At 47.7% G+C, this 16,127-nt stretch overlaps 2 protein-coding genes across 3 annotated transcripts; one reads left to right on the top strand and one right to left on the bottom strand.

The window, feature by feature from the left end:
- The first annotated feature begins 2,727 nt into the window (after positions 1-2,727).
- On the top strand, positions 2,728-5,336 carry ADO (2-aminoethanethiol (cysteamine) dioxygenase). The gene has a single exon (XM_012723810.1). The coding sequence runs from the start codon at positions 3,028-3,030 to the stop codon at positions 3,838-3,840; it is 813 nt and encodes a 270-aa protein (XP_012579264.1). The 5' UTR covers positions 2,728-3,027; the 3' UTR covers positions 3,841-5,336.
- Positions 5,337-9,437: 4,101 nt separating this feature from the next.
- On the bottom strand, positions 9,438-15,965 carry EGR2 (early growth response 2). 2 transcript variants are annotated; one of them, XM_004680863.2, is made up of 3 exons: positions 13,439-13,729; positions 13,230-13,338; positions 9,438-11,920 (listed from the first exon to the last, which is right to left on the bottom strand). In XM_004680863.2, exons 2-3 carry the CDS (start codon positions 13,246-13,248, stop codon positions 10,677-10,679), a joined length of 1,263 nt encoding a protein of 420 aa, XP_004680920.1. In that variant the 5' UTR covers positions 13,249-13,338; positions 13,439-13,729; the 3' UTR covers positions 9,438-10,676. The 2 variants fall into 2 exon arrangements, with proteins under 2 accessions (XP_004680920.1, XP_012579394.1); XM_012723940.1 differs by lacking the exon at positions 13,439-13,729 and adding an exon at positions 15,856-15,965 and having other exon boundaries at positions 9,444-11,920.
- Between the last annotated feature and the right edge of the window lie 162 nt (positions 15,966-16,127).

Genomic DNA, 16,127 nt, shown 5'->3' with positions numbered 1-16,127 from the left:
AATTTCTTCTCGTCTTCATTCTGCTTACAGCAAAACAGAGTAAGGAACATAAAAAAGAATGATGTTAATGGCAATGGAAACCTATTTAGCCCATGCTACTGGAAATGTGGTAGCAGGCCACAAAACATGCTTCTCAGAGGTAAAAGCCTTTAGGTTGACCTTTATCAATTAGCACAGCCCTAAAGAGTAGAATTAAGAGGAATTATGGTGGTACCTGAAAAAGTACTATGTGCCCTACGGAAACTCAGAATTTCTTAAAAACTTTAATGTGCAAAAAATTCAGACAGGTTTCCACAGGATCTGGTAATCTGCACTTTTCAACCAACACCACCAGGTGATTCTGATATAGGCAGTCTTTGGAAAGTGAACATTTTATTCAAACAATAAATAGCAAGGGCCAGAGAAATGACATTACCAAAATTAAGCAATAAAAATATTCTTTTTAAAAATCTCTACTATATGGGCCCTCCCTGGTGGTGCAGCAGGTTAAAGCACAGCACTGAGAAGCTAAAGCCACTTCACCATGAGTTTGATCCCAGCCAGCCCCAGAGGTGACACACATGGTGCAGCAGACTTCTCCTGACCCACTCGCTGCTCCCCTCAACAGTGTTCTTCATCACTCCGCCTGTCCTGCTCCCCACTCTGTCTATGATGGATCCTCTCACTGCCCCTGCACCTCTGGCCTGTACCCCCAGCTCTGTATGCATAAACCTTTAAAAACAAAAAAACTGTACTATGAAGTATATTCTCAAGACAACTCAAATTCCATTGTAATATTTGCTGAATATCATTCCATATCACTGGTCTTTGACTATTTAAGGAGCAATTACCACGGTCCAGATTTACACATGCACACACATATAGTTATTTACATGTTTCAAATAAAGAATCCTTTTCTAAAGCAAACCCCATCTCAATCAAAATTGCCAAATATTAAGAATATTTGGTTCACAATTGGCAGGTGGAACAAAACTAATAAATAAAAGTACTGATTTGTAAATAAAGGGAGGGGATGTTTCTCTTAATCACTTTCAAAAAAAAGATTGCTTGGGATTTCTTTACATGGCAAACTTTAAATACATTTATTTTTAATAATTTTTTAAACATCCTTGTTTACTTTTCCACATAATTTAAATTTAAATACCATAATAACAGCATGGCAAACTCTGAAAATAAAGAATCCTTTTCTAAAGCAATAAACCCCATCCCAATCAAAATTGCCAAATTTTAAGGATATTTGGTTCACAATTGGCAGGTGGAACAGTGTTTCTCAAACTGGGCTGGTAAGATGACTGGGAATCAGTTTAAAAGTCTATGCTCCATAGGAAAGACATGGAATCAACCCAAATGCCCAAAAGTAAATTAAAAAGATGTGGTACATATAAACAATGGAATATTACTCAGCAATCAAAAAAGATAAACTCATGCTTTTTGCAGCAACATGGATGGAACTGGAAGAGATCATACTTAGTGAAATGAGCCAGAAAGAAAAAGAAAAATATCCACTCACAGCAGGAGTATAAAGGAGGGGAGTTGGGGGGTGCGAATAAACAACTATATACCAGAGACATTTTACTGGGATGGAGTGGGGAATGGGATCAAAAAGGAGGTGGGAGTAGGGAGTGCACTGGACTATGGTGATGGCACACCGGTGATTTGATGATGGGAAGCCCACGGGGATTACAACTGAGATGGAAAAAGGCACAAAATGATATAAAAATAAACTATCATATTATTATTTTTTAAATTCTACGCTCCACACCAGTTCCTCTGAATCAGAAACTCTGGGGTGTGGCCCTAAAATTTTATTTTTAACAGCTCCCCAGGGGCATGAATTGACAGCTATGTGATGAGTAATTACAGTTCAGAAGAATCTCTTACCTTAACCCCAGCATTTCACAAATAAACTGAAGACCTAAAAGGGTAGAATCTGCCTAAAGATACACGGCTTGCTGAGCAACACAGTAGTCTAGAGAAACAATATCTTGACTCCCCATTTGGTGCTTTTAATACCAATTAAAGATGCTCGGTTTCAAAAAACTATACTTATTTCTGCTCCACTTATGTCTTGCCCATTACTTTAACAGCCATTAGTACAAAGCAAATGGCCTCTGGAGACCAAGCAAAAAACTACTGTGCAGCAGCTTCAGTCCAGGATGCAAACAACAGCTGGGAACTGCTGTACGGAGTAAACCGCGTGATGACCCTCCCACCTCCTAAAAACTAATCCCAGTGGTAGACAGTGGTGCTTAAGCAGCCACGAGAAGCTAAAGTTAACGCAAAGGCCTCCTTCCCAAGGATAAAGTCTCAAGGATAAGGACAGAGGAAGGAGACTGGATGGCTGACCAGGCCTGAGCGGCGCCAGAAGGTTAACGACCCTCTTGCCCTGTTCCTTGTGATGGCCAAGAGCCTCCAACACATCACGAAACAGCTGCCGGAAGTGCGTCCTCAGCCTCCTGAGCATGCTGGGAGTTGTAGTTAAATGGCTATTTCTCTTACGCCTCAACTCACTTTGATTTTTTTTACAACCAAGCAAATACCTAGGAAGCCTAAGGAAAGTGGTTGTATAACCAACAGCTCTACTCTCTTTCCCCTTTGCAGCTAACAACGGAAACTCTTGCAGAGCTAAAAGGCATGCCAGACTACAAGTCCCAGCATGCTATGCAGGTGCCCCACAGCTCCCGGCCACCGTCCTAGGTGCTGGCCGCATGAATGGAGCGGCGGGCGTAAGGCAAAGCCTGCCAGTGTCCGCGCTCCAGCTACCTGCTCCCGGAGCGTGAGTGCGGGTTGTGGGCCGTGCGCGTGCGCGCTCCGAGGGGGCGCGAGGCGGGCGCTCCAGGCCGTTGTGCGCGCGTGCTTGCTGAGGTTGGCTGCGGCGGTGCCGCGCGCCCGACCAGCGGGTATTTGCGGGGCCTCCTGCCTCGCTCGAGGCTGCTGGCAGCCGTGGCGGCCGCCGGTGACCAAAAGGGGAGGAAGAAAACAGGGGGCGGAGGGACCCGGTCTCAGCGTGCAGAGGAACAGCTGAGCATGCCCCGAGACAACATGGCCTCCCTCATCCAGCGGATCGCCCGCCAGGCGTGCCTCACCTTCCGGGGCAGCGGGGGCGGCCGCAGCTCTTCCGACCGCGGCGCGGCGCCAGGCCCGGAGGCGCCGATGCCGCAGGGCTTCCCAGAGAATCTGAGCAAGTTGAAGGGCCTGCTAACCCAAGTCCGCGCCGAAGACCTGAACATAGCCCCACGCAAAGCCACGCTGCAGCCGCTGCCGCCCAACCTGCCCCCGGTCACCTACATGCACATCTATGAGACGAACGGCTTCAGCTTGGGTGTGTTCCTGCTCAAGAGCGGCACGTCCATCCCGCTGCACGACCACCCGGGCATGCATGGCATGCTCAAGGTGCTCTATGGCACCGTGCGCATCAGCTGCATGGACAAGCTAGAAGCGGACAGCGGGCAACAGCCACGGGCCCCGCCACCAGAGCAGCAGTTTGAGCCGCCTCTGCTTGCCCGAGAGCGAGACGCTCTGCGGCCGGGCGTGCTGCGCTCCCGGGCGGAGTACACCGAGGCCAGCGGCCCCTGTGTGCTCACGCCGCACCGGGACAACCTGCACCAGATCGACGCCGTGGACGGACCTGCCGCCTTCCTGGACATCCTGGCCCCGCCCTACGACCCAGACGACGGCCGTGACTGCCATTATTACCGGGTGTTGGAGCCCGTCAGGCCCAAAGAGGCATCAGGCTCAGCCTGTGACCTGCCCCGAGAAGTGTGGCTCCTGGAGACCCCGCAGGCCGATGACTTCTGGTGCGAAGGGGAGCCCTATCCAGGTCCCAAGGTCGTCCCTTGAAGCCGCTGCGTCCCGAGCGTGCCCTTCTGAGATGGCCTGACTGTCTGCAACCCACCAAAAGGGCTCTCTTCCCTACCCCCAGGCTCTGGCATCGGATCTACTGGTGTGGGCAGTTGGCGCTTCCTGGGGAGCCCTGGGAAGCTCGGGCGACTGTACTGCAGACACCAGGCACGGTTACGGGGCGGGGGAGGCAAATAGGCCAGGTTGTTTCCTGGCTGTCACTGCCACCGGGGTTTTGATTGGGGTGGGGGCGGGGTGGATGGGGGGAACTATCTGAAGCGCTTCCTTCCTAAAGCCATAATGAAAATACTCGTCCCTCTGTTCCTTCTCCTATACAAAGTACCCTAAATGATTTTCTACAACCTCCTACTCCTCGTTCTTGGGTAAATAGGGGTTCTCCCCTCCCCTCGCCCCCACCTTTGTCCTTAAGCCCTTTTACTCCTTATTGTTAGTTTTAAGTTATTGACTGTGCATGGTCCAGTGGTTTGAATTGTTTTTACTTTAAGTCACTGGTAATAGTCTTAAAGAAATGAGCTAATGTTTCAGATGAGCTGTCCTGTCTAATTAATTCCTTGTGAAAGTTAAATCATTTTTGTTAGTTGGAGGATTACCCCCAAAACATAACTAACTATGCATGTAGAGGAAAAGATGTTTTTTTTTTCCTCCCCTTGCCCAATAAGCCACATCTGGTTTATTCTGGCAGCATCTACTAAGTGATTCAGCACCTCCATATCTCAGTGGTAAATAGTTAACTTTGAGCTTATCTTCCCCATGAGTGTCCAGATCAGATTTCTTGCTGTAGATTCACCTTTAATGCAAAAGTTATATTACCCTCAAGTGAGTTTTTTTTTTCTTACTGTACTTTTAAGAGGTGATAGGGTACCTCTGTATTTTTTTTTTAATCAGAAGATTCAGAAGAGCTGAATCAGTATGCTTCCAAACAACTGAATGTAAAACACCCCTGGCCAGCTTTTGAACTTCATCCCCCGTTTTAACTTATAGTATTTTTTGGCGAAAGTAGAGAAAAATATTGTTGATGACTGTTTCCCATTCTCTTAGATGCTCTAATATTCCAGAGGGCTGCTGATTCCAGCTGTGTTGTTGGTAGCAGTGTTCTTAGAATCTTCTCTCTCAAACAGGACAGAACCAGTGCTAGCTTCACCTGGTGTGGTTTTCTGTAGGAAGAAAGAGAAGACACAGGTGATCAGCCCTTGAGAATTGAGAATTATCGATACTACTGGCCATTTTAGGGCACCAGAACGTGGGACAAACACTGAGGCCACTCCCATTCTCTGAACTGAGCAGTTGTGCTATGACTAGTTTTATTTTTGTCCTTTTAATTGAATGATCGACTTTACCTTGTTTACACATGTATTGATACCATTTGCTTGGAACCATAGAGCACTGTTTCCCCTGTTTTCTATTTATAGGAATCCTTTTCACAAAACCTAATAAAAACAAACTAGAAATAAACATTAAAATTTGCCCAGCTGTCATCTAAGCCCTTTTGATTGACTTCCCCATGTGGCAGTGAAGTTCTGTTTTCTATAATAAAGAGAAATTTGCTATTGGTGGAAAGTGTTGACCCTTTAAAAAAACAGCATACTTTTGCCTCTTGTACGCTCACCAGGTTGCAGAGCACACAGCAAAGGAATATTTATTTCCAATTTTTAAAAATAGAATGTAAAAGTAAATTTTTGATGACTATTTAACCAAAAGAGGCTTATTCAACCTGACATTACCACTATGTTGTAAAATCTGACAAAGTCATAATGCCTAGCATTTCTTCCAGGTTGCTCAAACTTTTATGTTAGCTTCACATTTTGGTGTGTTCTATTATACCTTGAGAGCAGTTTGAAGCATTCCTCATGCCCTTCAGCTTGAAAAATGAATTTTAATGTGCAAATGATGATTTTCCTAGAAAAATTCATAGTGTGGATTCTTTTCATACAGCAATGAATATGTATGCTTATCATATACCTACCTGTTTTTGAATTATATTGTAGCAAAAAGGTCGATTAATTAAAAAGATTGTTGATAGTGATGTGTAATAATACAATCTAGAGTACATTTAACCTACAAGAATTCTAGCAATAGGACAGTAATATAGGAGGGGTTGATATTCAAAACTTTATCATGAAAAGTTCTCAAGTACACGCAAGTTGAATGAAAAAAAGGTGCTTTTCAAATGAATAATTGAAAAATTTGCAAGCTGAAACAGCAATATGATATTTTTAGTTTAGTAAGAACAGTGAAACTTTTGGCTGAGTAAGAAATGTTAGTTAATGGTGAAAACAAAATGTAACTTGTTTTTTAGTGAACTGTTTTGGGAAAAATGTTCTTATCACAAACAAAATACGGTGCAGCAACCCTTGCACCTCTGCTGAAACTGTTAGTCATGACTGACTTGTGCTGCTATTGTGTTTCTATATATTCCTGCAATATAGACTTTGTTTTATTAACAACTGTGGGAAAAAAAATTGTCTTCCCCTACAAAAGACTAATGAGCACAGTACTACTAATCACTTTCCTACTGAATAACAAATGCAATAATTGCCTCTGTGGATGAGAAGTTGTCTGTCTGAAAACTTTTTAATTCTCTGGTATATCATGAGGATTACATCAATGGAGAGTGTTGTGTACCTACCTACTACTTTATAAGAATTGATTTTTAGTAAGCCTGATTTACATGGATTGCGTGTACACCAACTGCTGTTTATGAATGAAAATGGTGGGCCTATTTTTTACATGTTTTGTCAACAGGAGTGGGTTCTCCAACATTTTAACTTGAATAGCCCTTAACTTCTTCCAAAATCATACCTTCTAGTCCTTTTGCACAGTCCCTTTGTAGCTTCCTCAGTCTTGGCATCTCAGGAGGACGTTGTCATCATTCATCTATTCCGGTGACTTTGAATCTAAAAAGAGCAATATATCTTTAATTCAGGGCTTCCTGCCCATTGCTATTCAACTCTACCCTGAGGACAGAGCCACTGCTACAACTGTCCTGGTCTGAAATCAGTACTGAAGGTTCCAAAAAGAAGCTGAAACCACTGCTCCTTTCAGTGGTGTCTACTGTCAAAAAGAAGAAAAACATTGCTGAGCCCCATATAAATACCGAATCTTAAGTTCCAGGGATATTTATTTACATTTCTGGGGATAAATCAGTGTATTTATGGGAAATAAAGGCATGTTTGGAAGTGCTTAGAGGTAAATCTTCTTGCAAAATGGAAAACGAAAGTATTACTTGCTAAGATGTCTACATTTTAATTACTGTTAAAGGTTCATGGTCTCTACTGTGTATCTATATTGAGTTACCTTCTGCAGAATCTAAAGTTCAAGTAATAATATTACCTTCAGTCTAATAATTATTTCCTTGAGAGTATATTTTGAAATAGTTGAATTGTAGACACACCCAAAACTATTTACTGTCTAATCATACTATTTTGCGATAACAGAATAAACTTTTATATTTAACTTAAGGAAAATAAACTTATTCCAGAAAACAAAACTACTTTCATCTGTGAAGGTAAGAAATTTTAGACTAGATTTTTTTTTTCTTTTTCTGTGGAGTTTAACTGTAGTTTGCACTGGAAGCCTTGTCGGCATCTGTATTGCCCACCCCGATACTGGACTGAACTCTTACTGTCACTGTGGGCACTTTTAATATATACCAATTTTCCTAAATTTCATCATCATTTAGGATATTGAAACAAATCTCCTGGTTTATGAACAATAACAAAACCTTAATTAGGTTGAACAAGCCTGTTTTTAATGTATATTGAATCACTGCAGATGGGTTACAATCTTTAAGGAATTATTCACCCGAAGTTTACTTTTAATAAAAATGCCTATTAACAATGATGAGATAAAGCATATCACATATAAGAAAGCAGATTTTGCTTTATGCTTTATTTCTTGAGCAAAGTTAAAAAGAAAAAGAAAAAAGAAAAAAGCCTTAAAAAGCACCTGAAATGTTTCAAGCAAAATGATTAACGATTGACCTAACAATGAAATCAAGCAGTGAAAGCCACAAGGTTGATATTATACCACTTCACCAAGCCCATGTATCAGAGTTGAAGTGATTATATAATTAATTTTGACTATAGTCTGTATTCAGTCTCACTTTCAAAAATAGCTTTTGGAGGCTTGTTTACATCTTGATTAAAGGTGCTGTGAAATCTAAATTATATATATATATATATATATATATATAAACAAAATTCAGTTATATTTTAAATTTCAATAGGACAGAAGTATTCACTAAAAATATGTAATTACCAAGCTGTAGTATTGTTTCGTATATTTTAACAAAATTGGCCCCAGCGAGGATAATATTCTGACAAGCTAGGAAACAGGAATTTAATGGAATAACTACCAGTCTCTAGAACAAATCTGTCACTGAAATTGAGACTTGGTCTTTAGTAGTTCCAGAAAAAGACACTCTGCATATTTGAAATAGAGGAAATAAAAACTGTGTTAGTGAACCTCATAAGTTAGTTCTCACATTCTGGAACTGGCCAGGGTAAAAGTACAGAGGTAACTCTGCTGCTGTCATTAATCATCCGCTAGGTGTGAGGAAGTCCTAAAAGTGACAAAGGACAGATGAGAAGGGTTTTTCAATGACAGCTCAGCAGAGGGTACTACAATATTTTAGCCTATAATCATCCAGAAGCAGTGGGTGAACTCAAATATTTAGGACCAGTTTTAGAGTCAGGATAAGTTACGAAACCTTTTTCTTTGTATGATAGGTGGATAAACACTTAGTGAATTTATATTTTAAAATCATTTCAAAAGACTTGCAGTAGAATAAACCTTAGCGAACAAACCATTATCCAGGACCATGGAGAACAAGATTTGCCTATTGAAATTGTCTTTCATTGTCCTTAGGCTCATGCACACTAATTTAACGAACTAGATCTTCTAATATTTTCTAGACCTAATAAGCTTGTGGTAAATAAATGATCCTTCCAAGTAGGGGTAATCAATGGGTGAGTGAAGCCTAGAGAGAAATGAATCCGGGGTAATTCCTTTGACAACCCGTTAATGCTGTCATCAGCGGTGTCTCAGAGCATCTTTGATCTGAAGGTGTAATAGCAATTTTCAAAAAGTTTTCTGTGGTCATGAGACTAATCCTGGAACCTGAAAGTCATTTCCAGCTTGACCACGCCACCACCACACTTTCCACAAAGCCACATCTTCTCTGAGTTCGTAGCCCTGGTCAGGTTTCTGAAAGCAGCCACAAATGTGTAATCTCCGAGTGGGCACTTGTTTGTAAGTTATTTATTTTCCGGAGCCCACTCAGGAGCGGAGAAAAGCTATAGGCTGTTCTAGAGGACGGAACAATGAGTCAAAACAACGCCTCCCCACTTTTACACTAATGCATGGGGGAAATCCCTGGAACACTAGTGTTTGATTATGAATGGAGATTGCTTTGGGGTAAGAAGGCTAGCAAAGAAAATTTGGGTATCCTGGCTGGCTCCAAGCAAGAAAACCCACTGGTGCTAGGTGCTGTTGTTTAGCCGTTCCACTGAATTGTTTTTGTATAACCACTGAATTCCCACTCAGTACATTTTTCATAAATGATTTTTGCAGCAAAATATTGTTGAAAAGTATTTATTTACACTATAGCCATAAACCATCCATTATCTGAACTTCAGTTAGTGGTTTTGCGTTAGAATAAATCATTTTTATTTTCACAACTATTAAGAGCTAATAACCAAACAATTCAGCTCCAGTAACATTATGTACATTCTTATCAGCAATTTGACTACAAAGGTAACACTTTAAGTCACAAAACAGCATACAAAAATATACTTTCTAAAAAAAAGTCCAAATATTAATAGGCAGAAATATACAGCCATACTAAACCCAGGGAGTGATTTTTCTTCCATAGTAAGGCAACCCATTTACATGCAGACCCTGTAACATTGTCTACATCACACAAGGCACCAAAGGACACTTCTGACACAATTGCATGCATCCAAGTTTCAGAGAATCTATGTACATCCCTTTTAAATAAGTTAACCTCTGACATTTCAAGAAATCATAAACGCTTTACTTTTTTTCCCAAAGGTTCAGAACTTGGAGAACAGTGCACATCAAAAATACACAATATCTGAGTTGATATACACTGAAAAAATAGTCTTAACGTTTTTCAAACAATTCAAAAAGGAGCAGATATTGCTATGTCCCTCCCATCACATTGCACTTCTGTTCTCTGAGTTTATAATACATATTGCTGAAAGGGCTGAGACGACTAGATAAGCTTTGACTCACTGTTCTAGGGCCACAGAATGCAGCATAAAGGCCATGCTTCACTTGTACAGCATCCCCCAAATCAGTCCCAAGACATAAAGTGCACATCAGTTTCGCTTCTGTCTTTTTGCTGTCCACCTGAAGGAATCAGCATCTCCCAAACCTACTGTAGAAAAAGTCTCGGATCAACTCTGACATCCAGAGCCAAAAACCTGTAACCAGGCAAAATCAGAGGGGTGAGGGGAAGCAAAACCTAGTCAAATGAGCCTTAAATAAGGGTCAGATCTCAGCCCCCTAGGCCAGGGGCCCCATGCAACCCCCTTGTAAGCCTCCCCACTGCCTTAGGGTGATAGTCAGCTCACCCAAGAGAGCCTAAAGCAGGCTAAGTTTTAGGAAGGACCTGTTTCTAAATGGGGTGGGGGGGAGAGGTGGAGGGGCAGTGCTGGGCTCCACTAAAGTCCTTTGCCCAAGGGAGGGAGGGAGGGAGTGGCAGGAAAGGGTGGTAGTGTTTGTCGTGCAGCTCTAGTGGAAGAGTAGACGAAGGGCCTCAAAGGCGCTGTTATAGCAACCTGAGTCTCATCTCAAGGTGTCCGGGTCCGAGAGGAGCAAGGGGCAAGGGGCCCTCCACCAATAGAACTGCTGTTGCTGCTGCAAAGGGGCCCCCCAGCCTGAGTGCCCCCAGTGCAGGAAGCTGCAGAGGCAGCTGGCATGGAAGACGAGGGGGCACTACTTTTACGCTCCTTCTGTCTCAAATGGATTTTGGTGTGACGCTTCCTCTCATCACTCCGGGCAAACTTGCGGCCACAGTAGTCACAGGCAAAGGGCTTCTCGCCGGTGTGGGTGCGGATGTGGGTGGTGAGGTGGTCACTGCGGCTGAAGTTGCGCATGCAAATCCGACACTGGAAGGGCTTGTGCCCTGTGTGGATTCGGATGTGCCGTGTCAGCTCATCAGAGCGGGAGAAGCGCCGGTCACAGCCTTCTGCTGGGCATGGGTAAGGCCTCTCATGCACTGGGGTCTTGCTGGGCCTATTGGGGTACTTGCGAGGCCTTAGAATGGGCCGCAGTGGCAGGTGGTGTGGGTTATAGGCCGCGGCCGCTGCTGAGCTGCCACTAGGCAGTCGAGGTCCCTCGCTGCCTCCACTGGCCCCTGGCCCTGTTGCCCCAGCACTGGGGCCCCCCAGTGTAAAGTTGCGGATGGTGGAGAGTGGAGTGAGCGGAGGGGGGACTCTCAGGGAGTCCAGAGGGCAAGGAAAGGGCTTGCGGTCTGGGCCAGCTGCACCATGTAGGTCTCTCTGGCACTGTGATGGGAAAAATCCAGGATAGTCTGGGATCATGGGAAAGAGACCTGGGTCCGTGGCTGGCTTGGGGGATGGATAGGAAGGAGGTGGTGGGTAGGCCAGAGAGGAGGAGGTGGAGGTCGTGGCTGCTGACAGGAACGCTGCAGGGTCTTGGTAGAGGTCTCCTGCACAGCCCGAATAAGGAGGAGGTGGCGGCGGAGAGTAGAGATGGTCCAAGTCAGTCTGGGTCTGAGACATGGTGCACACACCCAGGGGTCCCGTAGCCAGTGGATTGGGGGAAGCAGAGGTGACGCTGGATGAGGCTGTGGTTGAAGCTGGAGAGGTGACCCCTTGCAAGATGCCTGCGCTCACAATATTAATGATGCCTTCTGGGTAGCAGCTGGCACCAGGGTACTGGGGGTCAATGGAGAACTTGCCCATGTAAGTGAAGGTCTGGTTTCTGGGTGCAGAGACAGGAGCAAAGCTGCTGGGATATGGGAGATCCAAGGACCTCTTCTCTCCAGTCATGTCAATGTTGATCATGCCATCTGGGGAAGGAAAGAAAGAATGGAGGTGGACCAATGAGAAGGTAGCCAAGAATTTCTTCTCAGTCTCTTTCACAGGGATCTACTCCCAAACCCCAGGGTCCTAGCACTGTAGGGCTAGGGGGAGTTCAATTGGTGGGGAGTTTGCAGCCCAGAAACAGAGGCCGCTCGCAAATCCTTCAGTGGCAATCAGTAACAGTCTGGGACTCAAGAACTACCTCCAGGAAAGCATGATGAGCTACTCCACAACGCCCCCCACACTCACAGCCATCTGTGATTCTAGTGCCCAATAAAAACATCCAATAATAGCAACAACAATATTAAAAATTCCCCATCTGCCTGGAACTTCTCTCTCTCTTTCTTTTGCCTGGAGGTCCCATGGCTGGGAGGCACCATCCAAGTGATAAGATCCCCATCACTGTCCAGAAGGTGCCGGTAAGAAAGGGAAGCCCAGGATAGGGGCCAGTGATTTCCAGGCAACTCCCTATCCCGGGTTCACTCTCCCTCTCCCGCTGCGCTGCAGCAGCCAAAGCCTGCAGGTGGGAATTGGGTGCTGTGAAGGAAGGAGTCATGGTCTGACAATCGCACGTCCCTGCGCCAACCCAAGGCCAGCGGCAGGGCTTCCAGGAAGGCGCGGGGCCGCGGGAGACGTCCCTGGCAGAGCGGGCAGCCCCATGGGTCTCCCTTGGCAGCCGGGGACCGCTTGCCGCTGTTGCCCGCCCTTCCTCTCCTCTTCCCTGCCTCGCCAACTCGGCAACCCCCTCAACTACGCGGGCAGCAAACAGGTAGGACGCTCTTTTAGGTCGCAACCCTGGCAACACAGAATTCCCCCAGGTCTGCTCTGCGGGAGAAGGAGAGGCGCACGCTTTCCCCGGGAGCATCTCCGCGGTTTGGCTCTTAAGAAGCGCAGCTCTCCTCCAGAGCCTCGAAGTTTCCTGGCACTTTGCCCTTAACCCGGGAGAGGGGAGTTAGGCAGGTCGGATAACTGAAGGGTCAGCCCAAATCCCAAAGTCCAATGGGACACCTCTTCCACTCTCATCCCTGCGCCTGCCTGGGGGTACGCACGCCGCGGCGCACGCACGCCGGCTACCCGGCGACCTGGGATATCTACCCACGTGCCCACCTTCAGCGCCTGGGTCCCCGCTTCTGCGAGCTCATCCAGCACCCCCTTACAGTCTTCAGAGCTAGTTCAGTCAACATCCTCCACCTCGCGCCCCAACGCTCTCCTCCAAGTCCTGCACAAGCGCCGCACCCCATCTACTACCTCCGAGTTGCGTGGGTATCGGCCCGAACAGGGGGGTCCCCGGCTTACCTCCGGTCACTCCGTTCATCTGGTCAAAGGGACCTCCCAGTTCGGCATTAGGGAAGATGGTCACCGACGTGGCGGCGAGGTCTTCCACCGGGTAGATGTTGTCAGACAGCTGGTGCACAAAACCACTGAGAGTTACTGGGATTTTGTCTACGGCCTTGGCAGTCATCATTTGTTCCTCGCACAACCTGGAGACCCAACTCCCTCGCTACCTGGAGTGCCAGAGAAGCCGTTTTGGAGAGGAATTGGACTGAACCTATGTAAGTATCTCCTTTTGCCCTCCACACTTAAAAGCAACCACCAAAAAAAAAAAAAAAAAAATCCAACAGAAATAAAACTAGCAAACAAGTTGCTGTTTTTTTTAAAAAGATGAAAAATGGCTATTTGCCACTGACTTTCTCCTATGTTCCGGCTGATAAGCCAGGAGTTGTCGGTGTAGTGTTATTATAACAGTCAGTGTGTCCCCTTGCCGAGCTATTAATCAATTGCTGCTGCTCTCTCGGTTAGACGGAAAGTGTTGCTCTAAGTATTTATGGGCAGGCCTTCAATGCCCGTGACGTCGCTGCCCATATATGGACTGAGGAACAGGGCTGGGCCAGGCGGCTTTTGCCGTCACATGGCCTATTTGCATATGACTCCTACCCCGCCAGGGTCCACTCGGGTCTGGGGTGCGCTGCCCGAGCCTGTGCCGGGGTCCAGAACTCTGAGCCGGGCGAGGAGGGGGCGCGCTGCAAGCGGGGTTCAGATCCCTGGAAGAAAGCGAGCAGGTCGCGGCCGCGGGGCGGCCTCCCTCAGAGGGAGGAATTCCGGTTACCCAGGACTTTCCAAAAAAGGCGAAGATCCGGTGCGGGTGGCTCCGCCTCCCCAGCCCTTGTTTGGGAGACATTCCGGAAAAAAAAAACTTCGGAAAGAAACCGAGCAAAGCCGAGACTACAGTCAAACCCCTACTCACTTTCTTGGCAGCTCAAAACCGCAAGCAAAACGAGGCAGCAAAGAAAAAAAAAAAAAAAGCTGCATGCATTCACGGAAGCTGACTGCTTTTTTCTGAATTAGTTGGTGGAAAGTGGCTGGTGATAAGAGTGAATGCGGTATAGCTTTTTTGGAAAGTCTGTTCTATTTATACAGGAGCGAAAACGGAACAGGTTTGGGGTTGTTTGTTTGTTTAAGTATTTTGGGCACCTTGAAGCAGGTGGGGGGCGGGGGAGACCCCAGGAGAAGGAGGATGAGTGTGGGGAGCTTCGAGAGAACTCCTCAGCTGGAGACACCCCCTTCCTCTGCCCGCCCGCTCCCCGCCCCCCTTCAGCTGCTGCACTAAGCCGGCGCCCTTCCCGGCGCGTCTGGGCGGTCGGCTGTGTGGGGGCGTCCAGATGGAAGCTTGGACACTCACCCTGCCCCACCACACGCTCGCTCGCTCGCGCGCGCGCGCGCGCACACACGAACACACACACACACGCTTTTACACTAAGACACGCTCACTTCCGCTACACACACTCTCGCCCCCGCTGACTTCTTCACACACCCACTCGCACACCTTACGCTACACACCTCCCTGTTGACAGCGCGTTGGTGCGCCCGCCTAGACAACCGAGTACCCAGGCGTCAGAGCTGGCGCTCGGGCTCTCTGGACAGGGTGGCCCGCGAAGACACTCAACCTCACTCAGCCAGTACCGGCCACTGCAGCAGCTCCTGACCCCTCCCACAACCGAGGGGTGCGTCCCTCTCCCACCCGAGTCCTACTCCAGAACACGTCCATCAGGGGAAACAGTCTCTTTTCCTCGCCACGAGCCACCTCGATGTGCCCAGCGAGGTCCTGAGTGACAGTAAACAGCATCGCTAGCTCCAGTTTCATCATCCCACCCAGGTTTTCCCTTTAAGAATGAAAAAAACTGATCCCAATGGAAATCTCTGTCTAGTTTCAAAGCAATTTTTAAAAACTTCTGAAAAGTCCACACAGCAGCGGATTCTGGTTTGCTGCGTGCACGGCTCCCTTCTCCCAGTGCTCCGCGGCCCTCACCGGGAACCACCCGCCTGGCCAGGGTCCCCTAGGAGAGTGATCCCCCAAGTACCCAAATTCCGCGCGCCGCCGCGGGCCCGGCCCTCTCCCGCCCCATCGCCGCTGTGACTGGGACACAGCTCCCAGGCAGCCTAGAGGCCCGACCCAGCCCTTGCCCACCCTCTTCGCGAACGGCCCCAGCCTCGAGGGGGCCCGCGAGGGCGACAACCACGGCGCCACGCCGTGGAGGAAGCGCGGCGCTGCAGGCGGCTGTCCCGCCGCTCACCTGCAGCGGCCGCCGCCTCAGCAAGCCCGCTCCCGCCGGTCCCGCGGGCGGCGGTCAAGGCCCCGGGCCGCCGAGATCCGCTCTTTCTCCTCCACCCAAGCACCGCTTCTCCCCCAGACCGCTGCGAAATCTGTCATCCAGCGCCCAGCCATCTTTCTGACTTCAAACGCCCAGAGAAAATTTGGGAAAGTTTCTCTCTCGCACTGAGCGCCCTTTTCCAATGGTAGATTTTTAAAAAGGGGAAAGAAAGGAACTGGTAGCAAGGTTAGCCCCCTTGTAAGTATCTCGCCCCTGTCAAGGAGGTGCAATGTAGCGTTTTCAAAAAGAAGGCAAGGAAGCTGCGCTCTTACCACGTGCGCCAGCCCGCTCCGCCTGCGCTCCGGCCGGTCCCGCGGCCCCCGCGCTGACCACCGGCAAGACGACGCCTCGGAGGGGAGCCCGACTCGCATCTCCAGCCCTGAGTCCGAAAGAAGTGGGGCGCGAATTATGCAAATGTAGGTCGTGGCAGTGGGGCTCGGGTTACGGCCCCCGCAGACCTCCGAGGTGAGGCACTCACGGCGGCAAGCGCGGGCGCCGCGACTGCTGGAGCTTCGCTCCTCTTCACGCACGTGGGCGGGCGGGC

Source organism: Condylura cristata, unplaced genomic scaffold (assembly GCF_000260355.1).
Source record: "Condylura cristata isolate star-nosed mole 26May11 unplaced genomic scaffold, ConCri1.0 scaffold00011, whole genome shotgun sequence".
NCBI lineage: Eukaryota > Metazoa > Chordata > Mammalia > Eulipotyphla > Talpidae > Condylura > Condylura cristata.
The sequence above is the reverse complement of the archived record's forward strand: the minus strand, read 5'-3'. Positions and strand labels throughout refer to the sequence as shown.

Bases quoted from the DNA above. Each gene is read 5' to 3' on its own strand.
- ADO (XM_012723810.1), top strand. From the start codon at position 3,028: ATGCCCCGAGACAACATGGCCTCCCTCATCCAGCGGATCGCCCGCCAG.
- EGR2 (XM_012723940.1), bottom strand. From the start codon at position 15,954: ATGCGAGTCGGGCTCCCCTCCGAGGCGTCGTCTTGCCGGTGGTCAGCG. The intron at 13,339-15,855 runs GTAAGAGCGCAG...TTTGTGCACCAG, and splicing joins GGAGCGGGCTGGCGCACGTG to CTGTCTGACAACATCTACCC. The intron at 11,921-13,229 runs GTAAGCCGGGGA...TTCCTTCCCCAG, and splicing joins GATGAACGGAGTGACCGGAG to ATGGCATGATCAACATTGAC.